General features: G+C 41.5%; 1 protein-coding gene across 10 annotated transcripts in view; it reads right to left on the bottom strand.

Moving 5' to 3' along the window:
* The window catches only part of cacnb2a (calcium channel, voltage-dependent, beta 2a), a 47,239-nt gene that overhangs the window by 7,868 nt on the left and 16,469 nt on the right, over nucleotides 1–22,902 (bottom strand). For 4 of the 10 annotated variants that reach the window (XM_033985660.2, XM_033985666.2, XM_055230074.1 and 1 more), the window contains one exon: nucleotides 5,059–5,178. In XM_033985660.2, the coding sequence (XP_033841551.1) occupies nucleotides 5,059–5,178 (120 nt within the window). Of the gene's footprint in view, nucleotides 1–5,058; nucleotides 5,179–6,311; nucleotides 6,413–7,029; nucleotides 7,607–13,451; nucleotides 13,743–18,179; nucleotides 18,241–22,902 lie in introns of those variants that run through there. The other 6 variants (XM_033985665.2, XM_033985668.2, XM_055230073.1 and 3 more) reach the window with 5 other exon arrangements.

Raw genomic sequence — 22,902 nt, 5'->3', positions numbered from 1 at the left:
TAAATGGACATCTAGATCTGAGCTTTCATGTCCCAGCACACACAAAGACTATAAAGATTTAAACTGTTCCAAATATCAGTAGCTGTAGCAACAACATGCGATAAGGTTTAGGATAAACCAATGTTACAGGAATTTAGCACAAAATATTATAAGGATTAAAGGTGCATTCACATTTGTCCTTGTTGGGTCCTGGTTTGAGCCCAGTTTAGTTTGGATGATAGACATGGTGTTGTCCTGTTCTAGTCCTCATTTAGTCAAGGATTAGTTCAGAAATTAGTCCTAGTTTAGTGAATGGTATAACTTTTTTCAATTAATACTGAGGCTCCAAATTGACTTTTTTATCTTTTGGCCCATAATTATTGTGTTTCAACTACATAAACATTAATAATAATATATATTTTATTAGATCCAGTATTTTTCAACTTTACACCTCAAGTCTACCTGAACAAATGAAACTCTAGTCCTGTGTGTCTTTAAAGAACTGGTAACTTCATATCCATGCTGCTGTGTTGCTGTTTTGTTACACTACAGTAAGTACGTTTCCATGCTGTTGCTCTGCCAATGTGTAAACCACAAGTATTTTTTCCATATACATTACTTGATGTATTACACTATGAAATAGCAACACAAATATGTTTAAATGTATAGAAAAATCAAACAAAATATGAAATGTCCAAGCCAACTCATTTCAGTAGTCTACACCAGTCCAATACAGATATTTTCCATGTTCCACTGCAAGTGTAGTAGGACAATTTTACCTTTAACATTATAAGATAGGACTACAACTAGCTACAGTTATAAATTCCTCTTTGGAGTTTCTTTCTAAGAGCTTTTAACTCTCCCAAAACAGAACTCTCCTATTCTCAGCAATCCCAGTATTATTATAGATATTTTCGTTTTGAATTCCTCCACAGAAAGGTGCTGATGGGATTTGTTTGGATGGATCTGCTGCAGGGTTGCAGGATTGAGGGGAAATGTGCACTCATGCTGTCATGAATCAAGAGCTTTCCAGGAATGCCTTACAAGGGACATGTGTCTGCCTTTCACAGCCTTCACTGTCCACTGCACTGAGTTACAACAGGTGAGATAAACTAGCTGGGATTATGGCTGTAATTCATAAGTGAAAGCCCTCCTCTGCTGTATAAATATTCACTGGTGTAAGCTGCTGGTTAGTGATATCTTTGAAGACAGAGGAGTGGAGGCTGCAGAGGACAGGGCGACCTTGTGCAGTCACATGGTGCAGGAGGTACTAGAGGAACCCATTAAAGCCTGTATGCAGTAAATGTATTCTCATGCATCTCCCGGGCTTCTCCTCCCAGCTGCTCCACGCAGGCGGCTTGTCACATTACATGGCCTAATTGCATTTTTCAGCCAATCCCACACAGCACTGGTCAAAGTTTACACAGAGCGAGATGAATATGTAAAACTGCCTTGGTCCTATGTTGATTTATAATAGGGATCTTCATTATAGAGGACATAAGATGCACAGCTGACAATGTGAAAGACATTGGAAGAAGGTTATGAAGGAATTTTCACTAGGAAGTAAAATATAGAAGTGCAAAAGAAATGAGACAAAGGGGAAGACATGGACAACCTGTAAGCCCCAGAGATGCCCTATCTGTTACTGGGACCCAGAGACACAGAGCAATGGACCACAGCCAATTAGCACGGTGCGGTAATATCACAGCACTTTATGAATATTTTATTAGTTAATACCTCGACGGCCTCTTTATGCGCTCAGACTGATGTGCTGGCCTTGTGTTTGTTGATTTGCCACCTTACATGCCTCTGCCTCTCCATTAGCAGCTCTAGTCACCTCTCTGCGGCTATAAATCTGCAATCCACATTGTTTCTCCTAGATGTTGGAGATCGATCGGAAATGAATCCTACGCAGCTCTGTGTGCCTAAGGCTGCGCAGGAAGGCACGTCAAATTCAATTAATATGGTGAGAATACAGCTATACCTTCATTAATATATACTACTAGATAATTCTATTATTTTTATGGTTGCATCTGCACCACATGGTAAATCAGAGGTATGCCTATCATGATAATTACTATATTGATCATCATTCAATACATGAAAGATGGAATTATTTTTGGGGGTCAATATTTATCATGGGTACTTTTTCTTTGTATTAATGAGAACATTTTGTTATTTTTCTGTACTATGATAAGATTTGAGCTGTAAAGGGTTGAATAAATAACTTCTATGACTCATTAACTGCTTAATTTATTTATTGTAGCTCATGTTCATTAACAATACTGTACACATAGAATCATGTTTAGGGGGAAATCTTGCTTTAACGTTATGTTGTCAGTGGCATAATGGCATTCAGTATGATCGCTTATCGTCTCACCAATATATCATACCTCAAAATATGTTATCGTGACAGGACTTATTAGAGACTGCAGTAGGGTTTGTCACAGCTATAGGTGAAATGTTTACAATGCAGTAATGAAGCAGTGTATCAAATGTCATGTGGTTGTTGAGATGAATTCGAGCTGTAGATTGTGTGTGTGTTGTCTGCCATGAAGGGCTGAGGTGACAGACTGAAACGTGAGACCCAGTGTTTCAGAGAAAGCCCCCAGTGCATCAATTACAGCTGAGCCACTTCATTACCTCAACCAGCGATCACATCCCATGTTTATTTATGCCATCATACTAGTCTGACAGACACCACACAAAAACAGAAATAGATAAAGGAATTAATATTACTAATTAATAGATCAGACCTAGCGAGAACACTGTATACCAGAATGCTTTAAACAGATGCTGGGACATGTTCAAGAAAAATCATTAATTCAAAGTGAAAACCTGATTAGTTTTGCATTTATTACAATCTGTATTGATTTGTAGCAGAAGCAATCCACTCTACACTTGGTGAGGCAAAGCTTACAAGTCAATTTAGCTCTCAACAAATCAAAACTTGTCTGATAATAGTCCTACATCACAGCAAATCAAAACAATGTATAATAAATAATACAATAGGCCACACACTTAAGGATAACTTTTCGACTTAATATAGGCCCGGATTATGTGTTAAGTTCAAAATGTGGACATAAAATAGAGCTTTATTTAATTTATCTGCTGTCTACATATGACATCAGTAAGGTTAGGAGTTATAGTATAATTAGAGGGAATGCTGATTTGAGATAGCAATGTAAATAGACACTTTGAGGGGACAGGACATATTGGGTCTGGCAGGAAACAAATATGAGTGGTACGCTGCTGCTAACTCTAAGAGTGCTCATAAAGACTGCCATGTTAAAACTATTAGCATAATCCTGTGTGATAACAATTGTATCAAGAAAAAAGCTTTCATCTACTGGCTAAGTCTAAGCCCTGTAGTCCCCCTGCTGCCTTTCTCATCTTCTGACATTTTCACAGTGCTTTATGATTGCTCTGATGCCCAGACTAGACTGGGCCTTAGAGCTGTTTGGCACGGTTAAGGTTAATGGCACAGTGCAATGCCATGCTCCAGGTCCAGGGGTCTGGTATGTGAGCATCACCCAAACATAACATAATCTAATTAAAGTCTTGAAATCTAGTAGTAACTCTAAAATATCTGCTGCTGTGAAACTTGGCTAAAGCTAGAGTAAACATACTACTACTACTACTACTACTACTACTACTACTACTACTAATACTACTACTACTACTTTTATCATTCATGATATGCATTTCACTATCTATTTACGTTTTTAATCTTAATGCAAGTGCTGTACATCAGTTCAGGAAACAGATGTTGCAAACATGCACTAGGTTTGTTTTGTTACGCATGTGGACTCAACATATAGGTTGCCATCACTGGAAATATAACAATTTATGACAAGATTAAGTCAATGTTTGGTAAGAAACATCTATATCTATATCTGCTTTTTTCATTTTGTTTTCTCTTGAGACAAGGTTTTCTCTTATACAATCATCTTGCTGTTTTGAGGACTTTTGAGGACTTTTGACTCTTGAAAAGTAGAATATTTTGTTTTGAATTGCCACAATAGAAAGAATCCTAGTGCAATTTCAATACTAAGAAGAGACGCATATCTATTTTCATATCATTTGATTTTTAACACAAAATAATAATAATCAAAAAAACTATTTTGTCATTGTATACTAGTTCTGATACAGATCCAGACCATTCCAACTATTCAGGAAAGGTTCCCTCAGCTGTTAAAGTCACCAAATGCACAGTACTTCAATCTGAAATACTAAGATAGAATGTAATGAGCTGTAAATGACAACATAGCAATTTATACATGAATGCACAAATGTGGACTGTGATTGGAGAGATTTGGTGGCAAAGTGCTTCCATTACTATTCCTGATGCGTGTGTGTGTGTGTTGTTTGTTTATGTGATGCTAATTGTGGCCCACAGCAGAGCAGCACAGGCGAGGCTTAGCTCCGTTAAACAAAGAGGAGCCCCCAGTGGCCCCTAACCTCTCACATCAACAAACACTAAACATGCTAGCCCGATCCCTGCAACAGGTATGATGGCTCTGTCAGAATCCACAGATTGTCGAGGTTTTTGGTAAAAGAGAGAAGTGATTGTCAATTTTTTCTTTCTTTTCTTTTTTTTTAAACAATATTTTGAAATTATGAAGGAATACTAAATCAGCTATGTAGGGTCATAATCCACTATGTTTATATTCCATGTTAAGGTAAATGAATGGACTCAAATACATTTGCATAATTAATATTTTACCACTCATGCATATAGAACATTTGTAATTATTTGTATTATTCCAAGATGCTGTGCTTGGGAGCCCTAAAGACTTTCACCGACACATTCGAAAAGAATAACAAGTAAATATCCAGGTTGAGTAACTTGAGAAAAAAGACACAACAATGGAGATGGCAGTTCTAATACCAGATGCAGCTAAAATATCATTATCATTATAAACTCAATCTTTTTGCAGGAAATAAGAGATATACTTATTGTCATTCCCTTGAAGCAATAATGTGTAATTCTATCCTTTTTCTCCCACTAAGCTTGTGTGTTTGGGAGCGTCTTGGGCTCAGCGGGATGCCAGCGGGTACAGGTAGGAAGGTACAGACCTTGGCCTTGTCGAGCTGGGCCTGGGCCTGGCGCTCTGCCTCTCTGCGCACTGCCTCCTTATCCTCTTCCAGGGACACATCTGAGTCGGATGGGCGGCTGGTGTACGAGTCGGCCGAACCCTAGAACAGACAGCAACCACAGGGACTATTACAACTTGTTATCTGTTAAACACAAGTAAGTTTGAACTAGTCATTAGTTTTATTCTTTAAGCTGTGTGGCGTGCTTGGCCTGGCTTGTGCTTGACTTTATCTGATATAATTGACTTTCAAAATAAGCTGTTATATTTTCACAACAAACATATTATAAAAGTCAAATGAATGAACGATGATACAGTAAATTACAAAATGATTACAACCTCAAGCTGCTGCTGCAAAAAATGATTGGTAGATTTGTTTGATTCAGTAATAGTTATCAAAACTACCTGCAATGCTCAATCTTTGATGAGGAGCAACGGGTGAGGACAGACCTTTGGGGTAGGAATTTGGTTCCAGGAAGTGGTACATTTTAGTACTGCTGAAGATGAATAATTCCATCCACAAGGGCATGATAAAACACCACTTGCTAGAGTGTTATTGTTGTAGTGCAATACAATCCAAATATTTTGTTTCTCAAATGGCCCGGTGGTCTTAACATAAAGAAATTGCCCTTCAAATTCTGCTAACCCCAATAACAGAACTTGAAATCACACTGTGGAGCAACCAAATCCTTAAACTGACCTCAATTATCAATAGTCATTAATCTGTTTTAGTGGAATTATGACACAAATTTAAAAAATTGCTCTGTTTATAATCATTAGTCTAATTCCAACAACATAACAAATTTGTATTTAACATTTGTAGACCATCTATAGATCTATAGTCATGTTTAATATTGTACTGTGTGTGAGTAGAAGTGAACTAACGTGTCAAAGAACATAAAGTGTCCTTTATAAATACCATTGTCTCCTTGTTTCTGTGAGCCTGCGCATTTGTTTTTATCCTTTTATGACAAATACAGGAGGGAACACTCAAGAACACCAAGTCCAAGTATGTATGCTTATAAATGGCAACACATAAAGGATAGAACCTCCTGTGTGCACTTATAATGCATTTTGCCATATAAAGATGCCTCATAAATAATTGCAGAGCACAAAGTAAAGCTTGTGGATGCAGTGCTTTTTAAATATACATGATAACAATGTTACATCAGAGCAGCACCCACAGCCTTTGTCAAACCAGGAGTTAATTGCAAGCCCCATGCTGCCTTTTCTTACCTGCACGGTACTACACCACCCACACCAGCGCCTTCATTCATCCCACTGCACCATAACACTGGCGTCTGAGTTAAAAATAGCCTCCTTCACCCGCTCCTGATTAGAATTACCAAAGCGTCGCACACAAAGATGAATCGTACCTCTGCCTCCTCTCCACTTATGCCGCCTGACTGATGACCCAAATGTCCCCCATATAGTAATGTTGCACAATACAAGGTTATTCATGTTTATGTCAATACAAACATGGACAACATATCAATCATCATGCACTGGTCTGTCCCCCTTTCCCTGCTCTGTACCCTGCTTGAATAACTCAATAACTCCATAGAGCGTTGGCATGCAGTAAACCGGATAGAGCTGTGTTTGGTGTTCTGTTCAAACAACACTGCCACATATATAAGATTATATAAATCTTATATAAAGCAATGAGGGAGAAAAAAGTAGAATGTATGACAGAAGCTTTGTAAAGAGAAATGTGTGAACACAGAAATTATTCTATCACTGAAGCTAAGACATGAGGAAGAGCACATCCCCAGGGGGTCAGGAGGGGGTAATGTGGAGCTCAGCCCAGAATCTGACAGCTCGCTGATAACAACCGCCCATGTGTGGTAATAACTGTCCAATAACCAGCCTGACCACACCTGCAGCCTGATGGATACCCCCGTATACACACACCACAGGACACGCACTAAGTTTCACCCAGCACAGAGCTGCTTACACAGGCATCGGAGTTCTTGACACGACCTCCCTTGGCTCGTTTCAGCAGGCGGATCCAGGTGGCCTTCATCAGCCACACTGGTCATTCACCTGAGGACAATGTGGGCGCCCTCACTCCGGCTCCAGGCTCCTCTCCAGCTACAGGTACATTCAACAAAGCCACTACATCCACAGCCTCTGTGCAGTGTCACTGCTCCCACACTGACAACACGCTCATGCCGGGAGGAACAGGCACCGCCAGAGTTCAGGCTCCTTGTTTTGCTGCAGTTACAGCTAGCTCCTCTGCTACGGCTTCTGATCCTCCTGCTGCTGCTACTGCAAAAAATGGGGACTCCACAGGAGCTCTCTGCCCCGCGCATAATCTCAGCAGCGCTCTGCTTGTCCGCCCAGTCTCCTTGATGCTCTGTCCGCTGCAGGTGCTCCGGTCTAAGAGCAGTCAAGAGGCAGCACAGTCTCTCATCTCTCTTTCCTCAGCAGCGATGTGCTCCAACAGTTGTACTACTCCAGTCCGATGAGCGCGTGCTCCTGATGTAAGCACAGCCTCAGTCAGTGCTGTGTCCCTGTGCTTCTCCTCCTCTGCCTCTCAGTCTGCCTCTCTCTCTCACCCCTCCTCCTCCTGTCACTCCCTTACTGTCTCCCTGGTACCCCTCACACTGTCCATCTACTTATTGCGCCTTTGCAGTGATCACTACTGGACAGTGCCAGATCTCTGCATGATTTGAGTCATGCATTAAAAAAGGCATGCACCAAAACAAGAGGTGGTTGTGAGGCAAAATGGTTTCCCTAGAACAAGGTTGTGCTCAGTCTCAATAATTATAAACAAGCCCATGTGACACAGTGTTAAGAGTATAGCCCAATAAAAGGCATAAACAATCATTGTAAAACTGTTAAAGCCTGAGCAAGCAGATACATTTATTTTGGGAAAAATTACTTTGATCATTAAAATATGTCACAGTTATGTCACAGTCCAACAGCCCATATTTGATGCTGCAAGGTCCATAACAGTGCTGCTTTATTACATAGTGCTTTGCTGACGCATGAAGCTCCTCAGTGTAACCCATGGAGCGGCTGTGGTTGGTCAGAGAGCAGCAGGGAGGGGGCAGTCACTCCCAGAGGAGCACTAACTGTAGATCAAGAAATGACATGGTTAATCAGAGCTGGTTATCAAATCCAATCAATGACACGCCCCCATCTGCTGAGTCTCTTTACGAGAAGCGTGCAACGAAAAAGAACACATCTTACATGAAAGGAAGGAGGCCTGAGCTATAATGTGATTTCAGCTCATTAAGATCAATTAACCTAATGAGCAAGCACAGTGATTACCTGAACTTCATTCTGTTCCATAGCAGACAGACAATGGAAAATTTGATTGTTTTGTTGGTAAAATTAGACAGAGATGTTATCTTAAAATCTTAGGCTATTGTTAAATTCTCCAACAGTGAGATGCAAGCTGAAAATCTGTGCATTATTTCTACAGATATTGATGATCAGGGCCAGAATCAATACTTCTAATAAAAGACCAAGATGAGATTACTGTATCAATTTAACTTAACTAAATTGGTGCTTTTTGGCTGCTGCTGTGGCAAAAATACAGTGGAGTGAGAAAACATAATAATTGTGTTTTTTTTTTGTTTGTTTGTTTTGTTTTTTTTACTGTACTTAACTATATGAAAGATGTGCAGTTTCCTGTGCCTTGTTTTTCAGTTAACTCTAGCTCTAATTGCATTTTGATGTGTTGATTTGAGTCTGTTGCAAATAATAATTTACCTTGGTGGGAATATCTTCAAACCACAAAACTTCTGCCATCGCTAATTGTGCTGTGTGTATATTATTGAATGCATTGTACATGTAATAAAAACACAAAAACAAAACATCTATATCTGATGGTCCTGGCCACTGCTCTTATTTTTGGATCGGCTCCTGACTTGCCTGTTTTAGCCTGACATGTATGGGGCACATATGGTTGTACTGTGCAGTGTGATGTGGCCCGCAGTGCTCTCAGGGCAGGGCACAGATGCTCTGGATAGGGAGCTCAGTGGAGCCCAGTGGAGCCCATGGAGCTTCGAGGTGAAGCAGTATTGACAAAGACACAGGGAGACAGACCAGGCCCCTGAGCACCTGCCCACTACCACGCTCTGTCACAGCACTCACTACCAGACAATAGAAACATGACACTTACTGTGGGGTTGCATAATGTGTAGTTGGACTTAAAAAATTTGTCTTTAAAGCAGACATATAATGGTTTCTTTCCGTGCTTGGTAATAAAGTTTAAGACATGAAGATCATGCTTTTACATTTTGTTCAATATAAACAGCAATACTGTTCAAAAAGGACTTGTTAACAGACTTGAGGTTCAAAACACATGAGTCCCCACCCCCTCATTGTGGCATTATGCGGTAGCAAGACGCAGATTTTCATTCACATATTGTTACTTTTGAGTATGACCCGGAGTCTACATTTTTGAATTATTGTATAAATTAAGTGATAGGCATTGTAACATTGTTAAACTCAAAAAGCTCAATGCATATAATGTCTTCTTTAAGTGGTTATAAAAGCACTTTCACAAAAAGTGGACTTGGTAAATCCAACTCAGTAGCTACTACATTAATTGGATGAAGAAATTTGTGCAAACTTTAACCATCACAGTGACTACACTCAGTAACTTATAGACTTGTTTTTTTAGACCACAAAGAGTATGACAAATACAATGCAAGCTGTCTAAAAGTATAGACAAGCCTCTTTGACAGGGTGTTCATCAGCTGACAAGAACTAAAATAGCTTACCTTTCTTGGCCTTTCTTTCAGTGAGCATCAGCGCTTAGCTCTTTTAGCTATTGACAGACAACAGCAAGGGTCCACAAAATGTTAGAATAAGCCTACTTGCAAGAGGTAGGCCTATTTTACTCATTCATATAGTGGTTGTGGTTCGTGGATTAGAATCTCCTACCTCTCCTCCTAGGAGTTTCTTAGATCTAGCTGTATTCTTATTTACATAAGGCATAACATTTCCCAATAAGCTGGGGGTAAATGCCAAAGTTGAATCTGTCAACTGGACAAAAGGTTGTAGGAGACGTTTCACTGCTCATCCAAGCCACTTCTTCAGTTCTGGTCAGATTGTTGGTGGACACTGCCTATCTATCTGAAAGGAGAAGCTAATTATACTGAAAATGGAAACAGCTTTTGTTTACAGTTTCTGCATAGAATATTGTTTACAGTTTCTGCATAGAATATGTTGGGGGGATATTAAAAGGACATTGCAATATCTGCTTCTCTCATTGATTGGTGTGGACAGGGGTCTTCACAGTGACCTCCCTGAACAGTGACGCAGGAATCATTACATTACAACATTACAAATGACCACAGCCATTACTCCTGCAGAATAAGATGCGGCTGCTATCTGTTAGAAAGTGGTTAACAGGAAGCTCTGCATGGTCTGAAAGTACTGGTATTTTTAGCTACCATAGAGAGAGGTGAGAGAAAAAAGGTTGTGTCTAATGGAGCTCTGAGTTCTACGTCAGTGAAATCATGACAAACTATAATAATTTCTTCCTTTTTGACCAAATTTTAGTCACACTTACACTCATAGCTGACCATCATGTCTTGGCCTCAGCTGCCCCTAATCTTACACCGCGCTTTCTACTCCTAATCAGAGGCTTTCCCTTGGCAAAAAATTGCACCTCTATTTTCTCCTGCAAAGATGATTTCTGATTGAAAATAGAGGTCAATAAATCTAGAAATGCAAAAAAGCAAACAGACAGTGTTTTTGGTCCTGTTGCTAGAGAGAGGACATGCTAAATTGTGGTGCGGGTTTTATAGGAGACAAAATAACAGGGCTAAGGTGTAGCCCTCAGCTGGACTTCATCAACATCTTAGAAACACTACAGTTTATGTTCAGCCTGAGCTGTCCATCACATAGAGCTGCTGGACCCACTGAACTCAGAGTTATAGTAGACCTTTTCACTGAAAACCATAGAACCATCAGAACAGATATAAGAAAAACATTGTGTCACGTGATTTGGTTAATTTGCCTTTGTATGCATATTAATGAGTCTGTGATTGTAGGTGAGCTCTAGGCACAAATTGCTTCCATGTCCTGATCCACTTTCTGCCTTCGCTGGTACAGGCTAGTACAGGCTACAGTTTCATATAGCATACACTATGCAGAGACTTGTGTGGCTTGTGGTTTTAGTCACTGCCCACTCACACAAACAGAATGAAAGATACAGACCACACTGAGTGTCTGTGATGTGTGGTCAGTGCAGCTCTCACATGTTTGAGTCCAGGACCTGTCCTCAGAGCTGTCTGCTGTGGCTCACAGGCCCAGGTTCAGACTTTGGCTTTGGTGACTCACTCTTGGCTCAAACCAAAGCCTCTTGTTTCTGTCCATCACTGCCTCATCACTGGGCACAACACAAAGTCAATTAAATCAGCGGTCAGCAAAGTGTCTCTTCATCAAGTGGAGACAAAGGAGGAAGATATGACAGCCCGCACTGTGCCATAGTTTAAGGAGCTTTTGCAGATATTTAAACTTAAGTAAAAATGAAGCACTATGGAAGAACGACTGTGAAGAGCATAGTATTTAAAGGGGTTGGGGGTAGGAGCACAAAGAGATTGGCCACACCGTCTTCAAGGTGACACTGACAGGCCAGTGAAAAAAAGTGTTTACCCAGCATTCCATGTGCCAGTGCATTAGATAAATGCACCATCCCAATGAGCAGATGAACTCTCTCCATCTGTCAATCACATGATCATATCCCACAATGCAACTGGCAAAATGAAAACTCTATCTGATAACAACTCTCCTGCTACATACTGGTCTTCAACAGTAAATACATAAAATAAACACATACAGTCCTGAGTGCATCATGTGGATAATTTACAGTTTGTCAGAGATTCTAGGTACCCAAAACTATCATTGTTGAAATTGTCTGAAATTTTCTATCCTTGTTTCTTGAGAATTCCTTTGCTCTGCCCCTAAGCAGACGACCATGTCCCACAGTGGACTCGCAGCCGTGTACGGGATGATCGGCCGTCATGTGGATACAGTAATGGAGGCTGCTCCGGTCCCTTCTGGGTTGTGCTTGCGTCATCAAAACTGTGGCAGTTTGCTGCTGTATGGAGCAGAATGTGGATGATTGATGACGATTGGCCAAGAGGGGAGAGGGAGCTCTTACCAGCTCCACTGAAGCAAAACATAATTTCTTACAAATGGGACTGGGCTCGACCAAAATTATACCAGGATCATTTTATAACATAGAGAAAGTTAACAGTGACTATACAGGAGTATTCAGCTAAAAAGTGTTTATACATTATTATCATTTTTTGAAACATTCAAATATATTTATAATAGGTTGTGTTCATAACATCTGAATTATATCATAATTTCAGATGGAGGGCAGGGGCCTATTACCTCTATGAGAGATTTATTGTTTTCTTTACTTAGGAAGATCACTATGTGTGTATCATTATGAAGTTATGATCCACAAATGATGAACCTTATCACTTGTTAAGTGATTGGCCCCACAGACTAACATCACATCTTTGCTTTTGAATAATGACATCATTTTCTGAAACTATTGCAGAAAAAAATAATTTGGCATGTCATGTTATGTTGTGATGTCACATTTCCACAACCTATTAGTATCATTCTGGGAAAAATAAAGAATGTCTCAACAAAAACTGCTGACACTCCAACTAATCAAATGGACCAGGGCGGTGGGACTGTTGTTATGGAATGGTTATGAGTTGCCAGTACTTTATTAATTAAGGGATTTGCTCTGTCCAAACTAGGCTGTGTAAACCATGTCACAGCTCTCAGTGTACAACTTCATAGTCACTCCGCAAATCAGAGAAGCAGGCTCTCTGGCCAAGTCACAGGAGATACAGTAGGTGTGAGCTGAAGAATGGGCTCACATAAACTCTTTCAGTTAGATGCTCAAACAATCAAACAAGTGCTTTTGTTAATGTACAGTAACACAAGCTTATGGTCAAAGAAGTGGAGCTGATGATTCAAGACTCCCCTAAACACAATACTACTCCAAATCTTTTCACATATCACACCATTCCAGAACTAAATGAGTCATGTACGGCTGTACATGCTGAGTTTAATGTGTTTAAGTGGCCCCTTTATTTGCTTTTAAGGTTGAGATAAACGTACTTTGCATGAGTGCTAAGCCAAACTTTCAACAGTTTACAGTTGTATGAATTCTGCCTCATCGTTCGGAGCTCAAGAGCTAGCGTAGCATGCAGTGGTCTTTGCCAGTTCAAAATCCTCAGCCACTGAACTATACTCACAGTCTTGCTCACGATAAAGTTGAACGTATAGTGTGTGTTTACGCCCCTTTAAACCATGGACTAATAAGCTCCTATCTCCTGCAGAGTTCCTCTTTGTTCAGGGAGTGAGAGAAAAGTGTACAGGACTCACCAGATCTGAGTCCTCACTGGCGGAGTGGTACATTGTGCCCAGTCGAGGCCGGTCAGACCCTCCTCAGCTGGAGCCCATCTCCCTGCAGGAACTCCCTCCAGCCTCAACACTTCCCCTTACAAATCCCTTCGTCCGCCTCTGTCTCAGGCTCTGTCCCTGCACTCAAACTTTGAGACAAGTTCCTCTAAGCTCCAGCCCGCTTTACTCTGTGAGAGGCAGGGAAAAGGCGGACGTCTTTCCCACGCTGGGAGAAGACTCACAACGCGCAACCGTCCTCCAGCTCCAAAAACAAGCCCCCCTGCCCCCTGGCCCTCTCCCCTCCCACACACATACACACACACGTACACTCCGTGCGCACACACACACGCGCGGAGGAAGTGGAGTTTCTCGCCAGCACGGCAGGCCTGAAAATTCCAGAAAGCACCAAAAACAGCTGCAGAAGTTTTTCAAGTTTGCGCAGTGTTTAATTTGGCAACTTTACATGTGTCGTTGCACTGAAGAAGAGAGGAAGGCTACAACTCAACCTACTCCTCATCCCCACACATGCTTTTGAGAGCCAGATGGCAGGAAGTAATCATCTGCAAAACATCAACTTAAAGACATATTTGCTTTGATGACCTACAGGACAAACCAAACTTAATGGTGCACATTAAGGTACATGCAAAAGGAATGGCATAAAATAAACAAAAAACACCGCGGCCATAAAATTAAAAACTGTATAAAAGTATTCCACGAGCAGATGCCGGAGACTTGTCAAGGCGTTCCAAGTGCTCACCAGCTGCTATGTCTGGAGAAAGAAGTGGTTAAATCAAAGGCGCGAGACACTTTGTACTGAACTGTGATGTGCCCTGTGCTACGTCACAGAGGACAGTTAAGTTTAATGTGTTGAAGTTCAATCACAAGAGCATAAAATATTTACCACATCTAATGTGCATTTCACACCAATAATACTGTGTCTCCATCACTCTAGGAAAATGTTATATGCTGCAAGCACACAGCACACACATCAATCAAGTTTAACATTTGTAGCTTTTTAGAACTAGCTGTTATAATGGAAATTTTTTAGGCAGTCATAATTATAAGACCACTTAAGGACTACACAATTATCTGCCCCACAACCTCCTATGCAAGAGTCCATATTCTTGTTCATAACCAGTGTATTTACCGCACAGGGTGACACGAGGTCAGGCTATAAGAAGGAAGTGAAGACAACTAATGAAGCTGAGCCTCCAGCAAAACATGATGGATATAATGACAGCTGATGTGCTCCAGTGTGTGAATCACTAAAACAGATCTCACATTCAAAATTGAGCAGGGGTCTCGAAAAAGCATTTAATTATAAATGTAATAAGTTTAATTGTTATAAACTAAAACATTTCAAAATTGACTGAAGGCATTGATTTTATCTGCATCATCCCTAAAAATGACAGATAGGCTTTTTTTGATGTGTGAGATGTCTGTAGAGAACTTTGTGTAGTAGTAACAGTCTTACTCCAAATCTTCACATCTGAGTATATGAAAAGAGGAAATTACAATAAACTAAAGCTCATTTTACTAAAGCTGTAGCCTGTATCTGTTTATTGAAGATTCAATAGTTCCTGACATCAAATGTCTTTATCTGAAATGAGTATCACTGTACTCCTCTCATGGCGATACAATAGATGGAATTAAAAGAGTGGATGAATCTAATGTAATGATGGGGCGTCAGACCAAAGTGCTGACCACAATCATCACTCCCTCTGTAAGGACTTGGACTCAGATTTGACAGATCAGTCTACTTTCTGCCAGCTCGGGGAAATCGGTGGCTGTATTGCTTTTGGGTGTATCGATCAGTGCATGCACACAGTGACGTCAGCAGCCATTCACACTGACAGCCGCACAAAGGCCAACAAGCTCGGCTCACAAAACCAGCATACAGTAATTGGACCACAAGCAGGGATCGATACAACACTGTAACACAGTGTGGGTTAAAGAGGGAATGACATTGACAACACCTGATTTTTTCATTAGATATGCACAATGAAGTCACCTTGTGCACAGACGGGACTGGTGAGCCAAAATGAGAGCTATCCAACAACTGAATTCCGTAGCATTTAACAACATTGTGATGGACTTCTGCCATCACATGAACCCTAGAATAGTAAGTCAATCAAGTTTTACCACTGGAAAAAAAATATAGCCAGAATATTGACCAAATGCAAAATGTGTTGTTTTCAGTAGTCTTCATCACAACAGCTATTGCTCATAAAAATGTGTTATGAGCATTTAGTCAACTTAAGACGGCCAGTAATGGGCCAAAGCCGCACACAATTAGATCTTTGGAGGTCTGACAAAAAGGCACCTCTCAAGGCCTTTTGCTCTGCCAAGAATGCCATTAACCAAATGAAACTCTCCAACTAGACTTCAACTTCTGCTGGATAAATCTCTTGAGTTCCCTGGAAAATAGACCAACTTGAACTGTTGCCTATGAGAATATAAAGGATTAATTCAGCCTGTAAAGGGACACTGGCTCTCCGGAGTGGTACAGTAAATCATGGGAGTGCCTGGATAGATGTAGACCATTCTAGAGGATCCACATTAGTCCTTGTGGCTTTGATTCCTGCCTAATGAAAGCCCCAGGGCCCGAGCCAGCATCTGACGGAGGTTACCTAGCTACAGCACATGCCCCAGGACCAGCTCTAATTACACCTACCAGAGTGAGAGACAGAGTGAGGAAGAGGAGAAAAGGAAGGAGGGATGAAGGAGGGATGAAGGTGATGTGAGCCACAGCTGTTCGGTTTCGTCCAGCTCCCGGGCTTCAACTTATTTTATTCCACAAAAGAATATTTCTCATAAAATATACTGGAACAGCTAATATGGAATTCAGTAATATTGTGAGATTTAATCATAACAACTATTATAATAAGCTAATTGTGAAGTAATTTCTAGACTAAAAGCAATAGAAGAGCACAAATCCAATCAAATGCCACAAATAGCAGTATCCCAAACTCAAAAGTTATTTAAAAAGAAGCTGGCGACGATGGTTTGGACCTAATTCATGCCAACTTGGGTCATTCTTGCCTTCTCATGTTTTGTATTGGTTTAGCAAAACATGAGAAACAATGCTTACATGCATATCAAAATTCGGATACCAATCAATAATAAAACCAGTATCAATTTAACAAGTATTGATGCTGAAAAATCTCATAAACATAACAAATTTGATCTTTCTTTAACAGCTTTAAAGTAATCTTGAGCTATAGAACACATGGTAATTTAAAGAAAGTTATAATTTTGTGCTGAAAATTACATTCTATCTATGTGGATTTTTTTTCATCACTGTGGTATAGGCCACGAGTATCAAGCCTTTTCCTTGGTGTCAAATCGCATTTGAAATGTTAGTATTGAGGCAATACTATTAGAGATTAAAAACATTTGTACAAACAACAAAATAAAACAAAATTCCACATGGCACATTGAAAGTTAACCACAGCTTACCCATGCTGTGAGGTGTATAGACCTCGGAGATATCGGATGCTTGTGAAGCACGCCCAAAGGAATAAAAATCATGAATGCAAAGGTAATGGACAGCTCCTGAACACAGCGACCGACTGGTGCAGCTCTGATATGGACTTGTGCTAACAGAATCACTTCACGCTCACTGGACAAATCACTACATCAGCTGTCCCACATGTCGTCATAGACAAATGCACCAGGTCACCACCACTCATCTGTCAATTCAAATGTGTGTGTGTCTATATGTGCGCTGTGCTGTTACAAAAAAGAATAGACCATCACTATTCTCAGATTAGACAAAATGTTGCTGTTATAGATTTTTTTTTGCATAAATCATAAAAATACTGTGTGTTAAGTCATATTTATTTACCTCACACAAGCCACCGGTATTTCCATGTCAAAATAAACCAAGAATCATGTATTATTCATAAGCTGCTCATTCTTAATTCTGACTAGTAAGAAGTGAGTGGACACTGACAATTACTATTTTATATTTTATGATTGCAATGGAGGATAATAAGATCATGAAAACAGGTTGGAAAATGGTTACAAGCAAGCAAGTAAGTCAATTTATACATTTTTTTAAACTATAGCTTACCAAGAATGTTACAAAACTATGTTCACTGTTTATTTCCAGTTGAGTCACTATATTTATAACTGCAAACAAAGCTACATCAATAACTGCCATCCTGTCACATGTCGCCTGTGCACTACTGTACTTCATTACAATGGACACAATACCAGCCATAGGGACAGTTGATCCCCACTCTCACTTTGTAATGATTGCTTCTCTGTGTAAGGAGATTTAAATGAGCTTTAGCCTTTCAACCAATCCAGGATTTAAACTATAGTAGCAAAATATTTCATTGTAAGTCATTATAGTAAGTTATGTAAAGTTATGTAAGTTTTTAAAAACAGAAATAAAATAATTGTAATAATAACTGTATGTCAACAAGGGATTATACAAAAACATGATATGTACTTTAATCAGTTACACAAAGTGAAAGATGACCCGATAGATTGACCGTCCCCTCTAAAAGCTGCAAACAATCAATCATAAATAGATTACATACTGAATAGAAAGTCCTACATTTGAACAGGGAGGATAAAAGCTGCAGCAAGCTCCAGAAAGCTGGATTGGGAAAGCTTACAACAAAAATCCAGTAATACAACTATAAGATCCAATCCTATAACAGGGAATTTGATAGATGGGAAAAGCAAGTGCGCGTTTACCTTGACCTTCTTGGACATGCTCGGCTCCCGAAACTGCCTGAGTCACCTGTGTCGCTCTCCGCTCCACAGCCACTGTAATGAATTATGCAAATCCCCAGGTTTTTGTGCAGAGTACCGTGACCCATGGGTGCAAGCAGCTGACGCCTGGCACAGAAACAATAGTGCTACATCTTTCCGTCAGGTCTAGAAAGAGAGTCAGTGACACTATGTAAACTCGGCACAGTGCAGGACAAAGTGGAGTGGTATACAGTGGCTGGGAGACACTAAGTTGGTCAAAGGTTAAGCCCAGTAGTGTCATGGTTAGCTCTCTTCAGATTTCTTTACTCAGATGGACAGTATCAGCTTTAATTTGATCATGTGACATCTGTTGCTCAACAATCGTAAAGCTGCATATAAAGAGACAGAGCTGACCGCTATATGAAACATGCAACCTCCAGGAGACAGACAGACAGGCAGGGCAGGAATAGCACCATCTGGAGTCCTAATCCTCCTGCCACTGCTGCTGCCCACTACGACCATTACAGATGTGCTCCTCGCTGTCATTAGGCTTATTGTACAGAAGAGGAAAGGACAAACCTGGGTCAAGACATACACATGGGGCTACTGAAGCCACAAAGGACAAGACACATTTGTATAGTAGAATTTGTCTTTAAACTGTCAAAATGCAGATTTTGTCCTGCTATATGATTAATATCTCTGTTTATTATTACAATTACTGAGCCTGTCCAGGTGAATCAAACTGGCATAATGGTCAGAATGCCTTTTCAGTGAATGGTGAAATTCTTATTTTTCTGTTAAGGCAAAAAGTGGTAGTATTATTCAGTCTCAAAAGGTGACATTTTTTTTCAGTTGAAAGGATTTTAGCAAGTTTATTGACTCTGTCCTTTACATAACAGGTACAACAATTGGGATTTTCTGTTTGAATCTTTCTTTCATAAACACAAAACCCCCCTTAGAGTTATGTAGGACCCTGCCCTCCATCAGAAATAATGGCATAAACAATCTAAAATGTTGTCAGGCTCAATGTGTGGGGCACAGGTCAGGGCGAGGGCCACAGTGCACTGAGCAGCAGCACACAGTCCCTATATGGGATGAGTAAAAGTGGAACAGTGCTTCCCTCCGGAGGAAAATACAGGTGTACTGTTCTTCTTGCACAAGGTGTGAAGTCTGGTTGCAGTCACAAACAAAGAAGTCTGTGCAAAGAGTACATAGATTCAGAACTTGTATTCTGCATATGAAGTATAACGTATTCTGCAAAAACAGAATGAACAATTATAAAACGTAATTATAAACGTATCGCTGCCCAAACTCAGCTGCCATAAAAACTTACTTTGTAGTAAACTCCTACTCCAGCCCCACCCCCTTTTCCCAAGTAGCTGATTTCATCCTCGCAAAGCCACTCTCACTCTAATCCCCCTGATCCGTCTGCACTGGCAAAGAATCACATATCAAAACCATATACATCCAACACCGGCATATGGGAGATGGGCTTTGGGTTTCTGCTCCACTTATTCTTATAATTTATAATCAACATCTGGGCTCTTTTTTACTAAATCTTCATTGTTTCCTGTCTTATTCTAGTTGTTTACCTAAGAGCATGGTCAGAGTTGGCAACCAGTTTTCATAAAGCGGGCATGTAGTAGCTTTTTGTTATATAATAATAATAATCTCTCTTTAGAGTAGTCACTGGGCACAGTAACAACACATTGAAATAACACTATCAAAACCACCAAACGGACTAATGCAAGTTTGAATATACTGCTATAATTTAACAATAAAATGACATTTACCTTGAGTGGTATAAGCAAATCAACTGCTATACCATTATTTGATTGACAAAGTTTTCAGCTAGATGCCCTTTCTGACACAACCCTTTTACACCAGCACTAAAGAAAGCTCCCATTCCCATATTAGCACTTGTGGAGGCACTTGTCATACTTGCACATTGAACTTACCCAGGAGACATTTTTATTCTTGGTTTGTCTGATCATGGCGACACTTGGCCTGTGACGTGGGCAGAGGAGCCGGGTCCTCCGTAGCTCCTATCTGTGCTGCCTGTTGCATGTGTGTCCGTGGTGAAGGGCTAGTGCTGTTCGCATGGTCCACTCATCCATGGGTCATGTGCACTCCAAACACACTGCCAACCTGCTCTTACACAATCTGGCATCTGTCAAATAGACCTCAGCATCATAACACACAGAGAAGTGGGTGGAGTTTAAAAGTTTCCAAAAAATATGTCCAAGATTTGGTTACAAATATCCTCTCTGCTTCTCACAATGGATGCAGACCTGCCGGAGTGATTATGTATTCACGGTCTGTATGAATATGAAGCATTCACGCAGGTTTAACCCCGCCCTGCTGAGCTGCACCGGGCACCCAATCATGGAGCAGAGCCTGGTGGCCGGCTGCTCCTGTGGGTGCTGAGCTTATAGCAGGATCAACATACAGATGCTCTGGGGAGAAGAGGGGACTGTCCTGTATGTGTATAAATAATACTATGAAAGATAAATAAGAAATAAATACATTTTTCTGAACAATTGGTGGCACTAGAAGCAACATGACCCGATGTTTGTCTCAAGGGTTGTCACGGCTCTGCCACCTGTCGTCATGGCACCTTCTTGCTAAGAGACAAGTGTTTAGAGAGATGCTCCACACAGCAACTGATGTGTAGCTATTACATGGTTATTAAGTGCTGCTATAGTCTGATTGTAAATGTACCTTATATTTCAACCAAGCAACTAATATTAATGATATAATCCCTAATTCAGATATAATTTCTTGTAATATCATTCTACAGCCAAGTCTCTGTTTCAGTGCTGCTCCATTTTTAACTGCCCATAATTAATTGTGTGCTATATCCATAAGGGCAGGCAGCCTCCTCTGGTGTGCAAGGTTGTCTGACTCCTTTGTTAATTGGCCTCAAAAAACATCTGCTCCAGTGTTCAGAGATGCTCCACTTGGCCCTTTGTGGAGAGCTGGGATGACAACCTCTAAAGGTAATATCATTGTTTATTAACTGGAAATGTAAACATGAAACATAGTAAAATAGCGCTGGTCAGACTGACCTTGCATTTTGATTAGATTTCATTTTTTCTTTTAAAAAATAAATTACTAGCACTAGTATAGAGACTGACTGTGATTCTACATAATCAATCACTTCTTTCAGTGTCTTTCCCGTCATGAACTCACAATTTCCAGACAACAAGGACGTCCCAGCCCAAACCAAACTGAACCAGGCCCAGCCCATGATATCAGGCCTGCAGCATCACTGACATCAATGTTTCCAAGCTATACTCCTGCACACATATACATCACACTTTCCAGTCTCACAGTGAGATGATAGATTATGTAAAAGCAGTAAAAATGTCGTGAAAAATCCAGGACGCTCCCATGAGGCCAATTAGCTACTCACTTTCCGGAAATTTCTTTATTCTGAGAAAAAAGATGGTTGACTGACTGCCAAAGGAAACCCTGTGTCGTAACGGTGCGGATAGGACCAAAGGATGCAGACCAGAGCAGTTTTAACAGTGTTTATTTACAGCGGTGAAAATGCAGTCTTTAAACAGGTCACAAGAGCAGGTACAGGAACCGGGGAGCGGGAGACGGGTCAGGCGGGTGCGGTGCAGGTAGAGGCGGGCAGGACAGGACCAGGACGGGGATAGAAGCAGGTGCGGTACCAGGGCAGGCGGATCAGACGAAGACCAGAGCGGGGAGCGGGTGACAAACCAGAGACCAGGACCGGACAGGAGACGAGACGAGCAGGAGACGAGACGAGCAGGAGACGAGACGAGCAGGAGACGAGACGAGCAGGAGACAAGACGAGCTGGAAGCGATACCGGGACTGGAACGTGGCGGCAGGAGCTGGGCGAGTAGAGGCAGGAATCTGGAGGGTGCATAAATCCAAATGAGCATTTGCCGGAAAGTACCATATAACAAAGCTTAGCAAGAAACATTCACGTTTTACACGCGGACGGTCTGGCACCGAGTGTAGACTGCCAAGCCTTCTTGTACTCAGCAGCAGGTGGTGGTGATTAGGCTGATGCACCCCAGGTGTGCACGGGAGGAGTCAGGCACTCCACCCAGCTCCAGACACGCAGGTAGGGGAGGGGGAGAGAGCACGGGAGGACAGGGAAACTGACATCATGACAGTACCCCCCCCCTAAGGTCCACCTCCTGGTGGACCCCCAGGCTTGTCAGGATGAGCGCGGTGAAAGTCTCTCACCATGTCGGGATCCAGAATGCGTGCCCTGGGCACCCAGGATCGCTCCTCCGGACCGTAACCCTCCCAATCGACGAGGTACTGGAGGCCCCTACCACGGCGACGAACGTCAATCAGGCGGCGGACGGTGAACGCCGGGTGGCCGTCAATGACTCGGGCGGGCGGTGGGGGATCGGCCGGAGGGCACAGGTCGCTGGTCCGGACTGGTTTAACCTGGGAGACGTGAAAGGTCGGATGAATCCGGAGAGACGGGGGTAACTGGAGGCGCACCGCCGATGGATTTATGATCCTCATGATCTTAAACGGTCCCAGGAATCGGGGGGACAGCTTACGGGAGTCCGTCTTCAGCGGGACCGTCTTGGCGGAGAGCCAAACCATCTGGCCAGGTTGGTATACGGGCGCCGGGACACGGTGGCGATCGGCCGTCGCCTTAGTGCGCGCTCCAGCCCGAAGAAGGGCCGCCCTGGCCTTCTTCCAGATCCGGCGACAGCGCTGGAGATGGCG

Source organism: Periophthalmus magnuspinnatus, chromosome 20, assembly GCF_009829125.3.
Source record: "Periophthalmus magnuspinnatus isolate fPerMag1 chromosome 20, fPerMag1.2.pri, whole genome shotgun sequence".
Lineage (NCBI taxonomy): Eukaryota > Metazoa > Chordata > Actinopteri > Gobiiformes > Gobiidae > Periophthalmus > Periophthalmus magnuspinnatus.
Note: the sequence above shows the minus strand (reverse complement) of the source record. Positions and strands in the feature narration are given on the sequence as shown.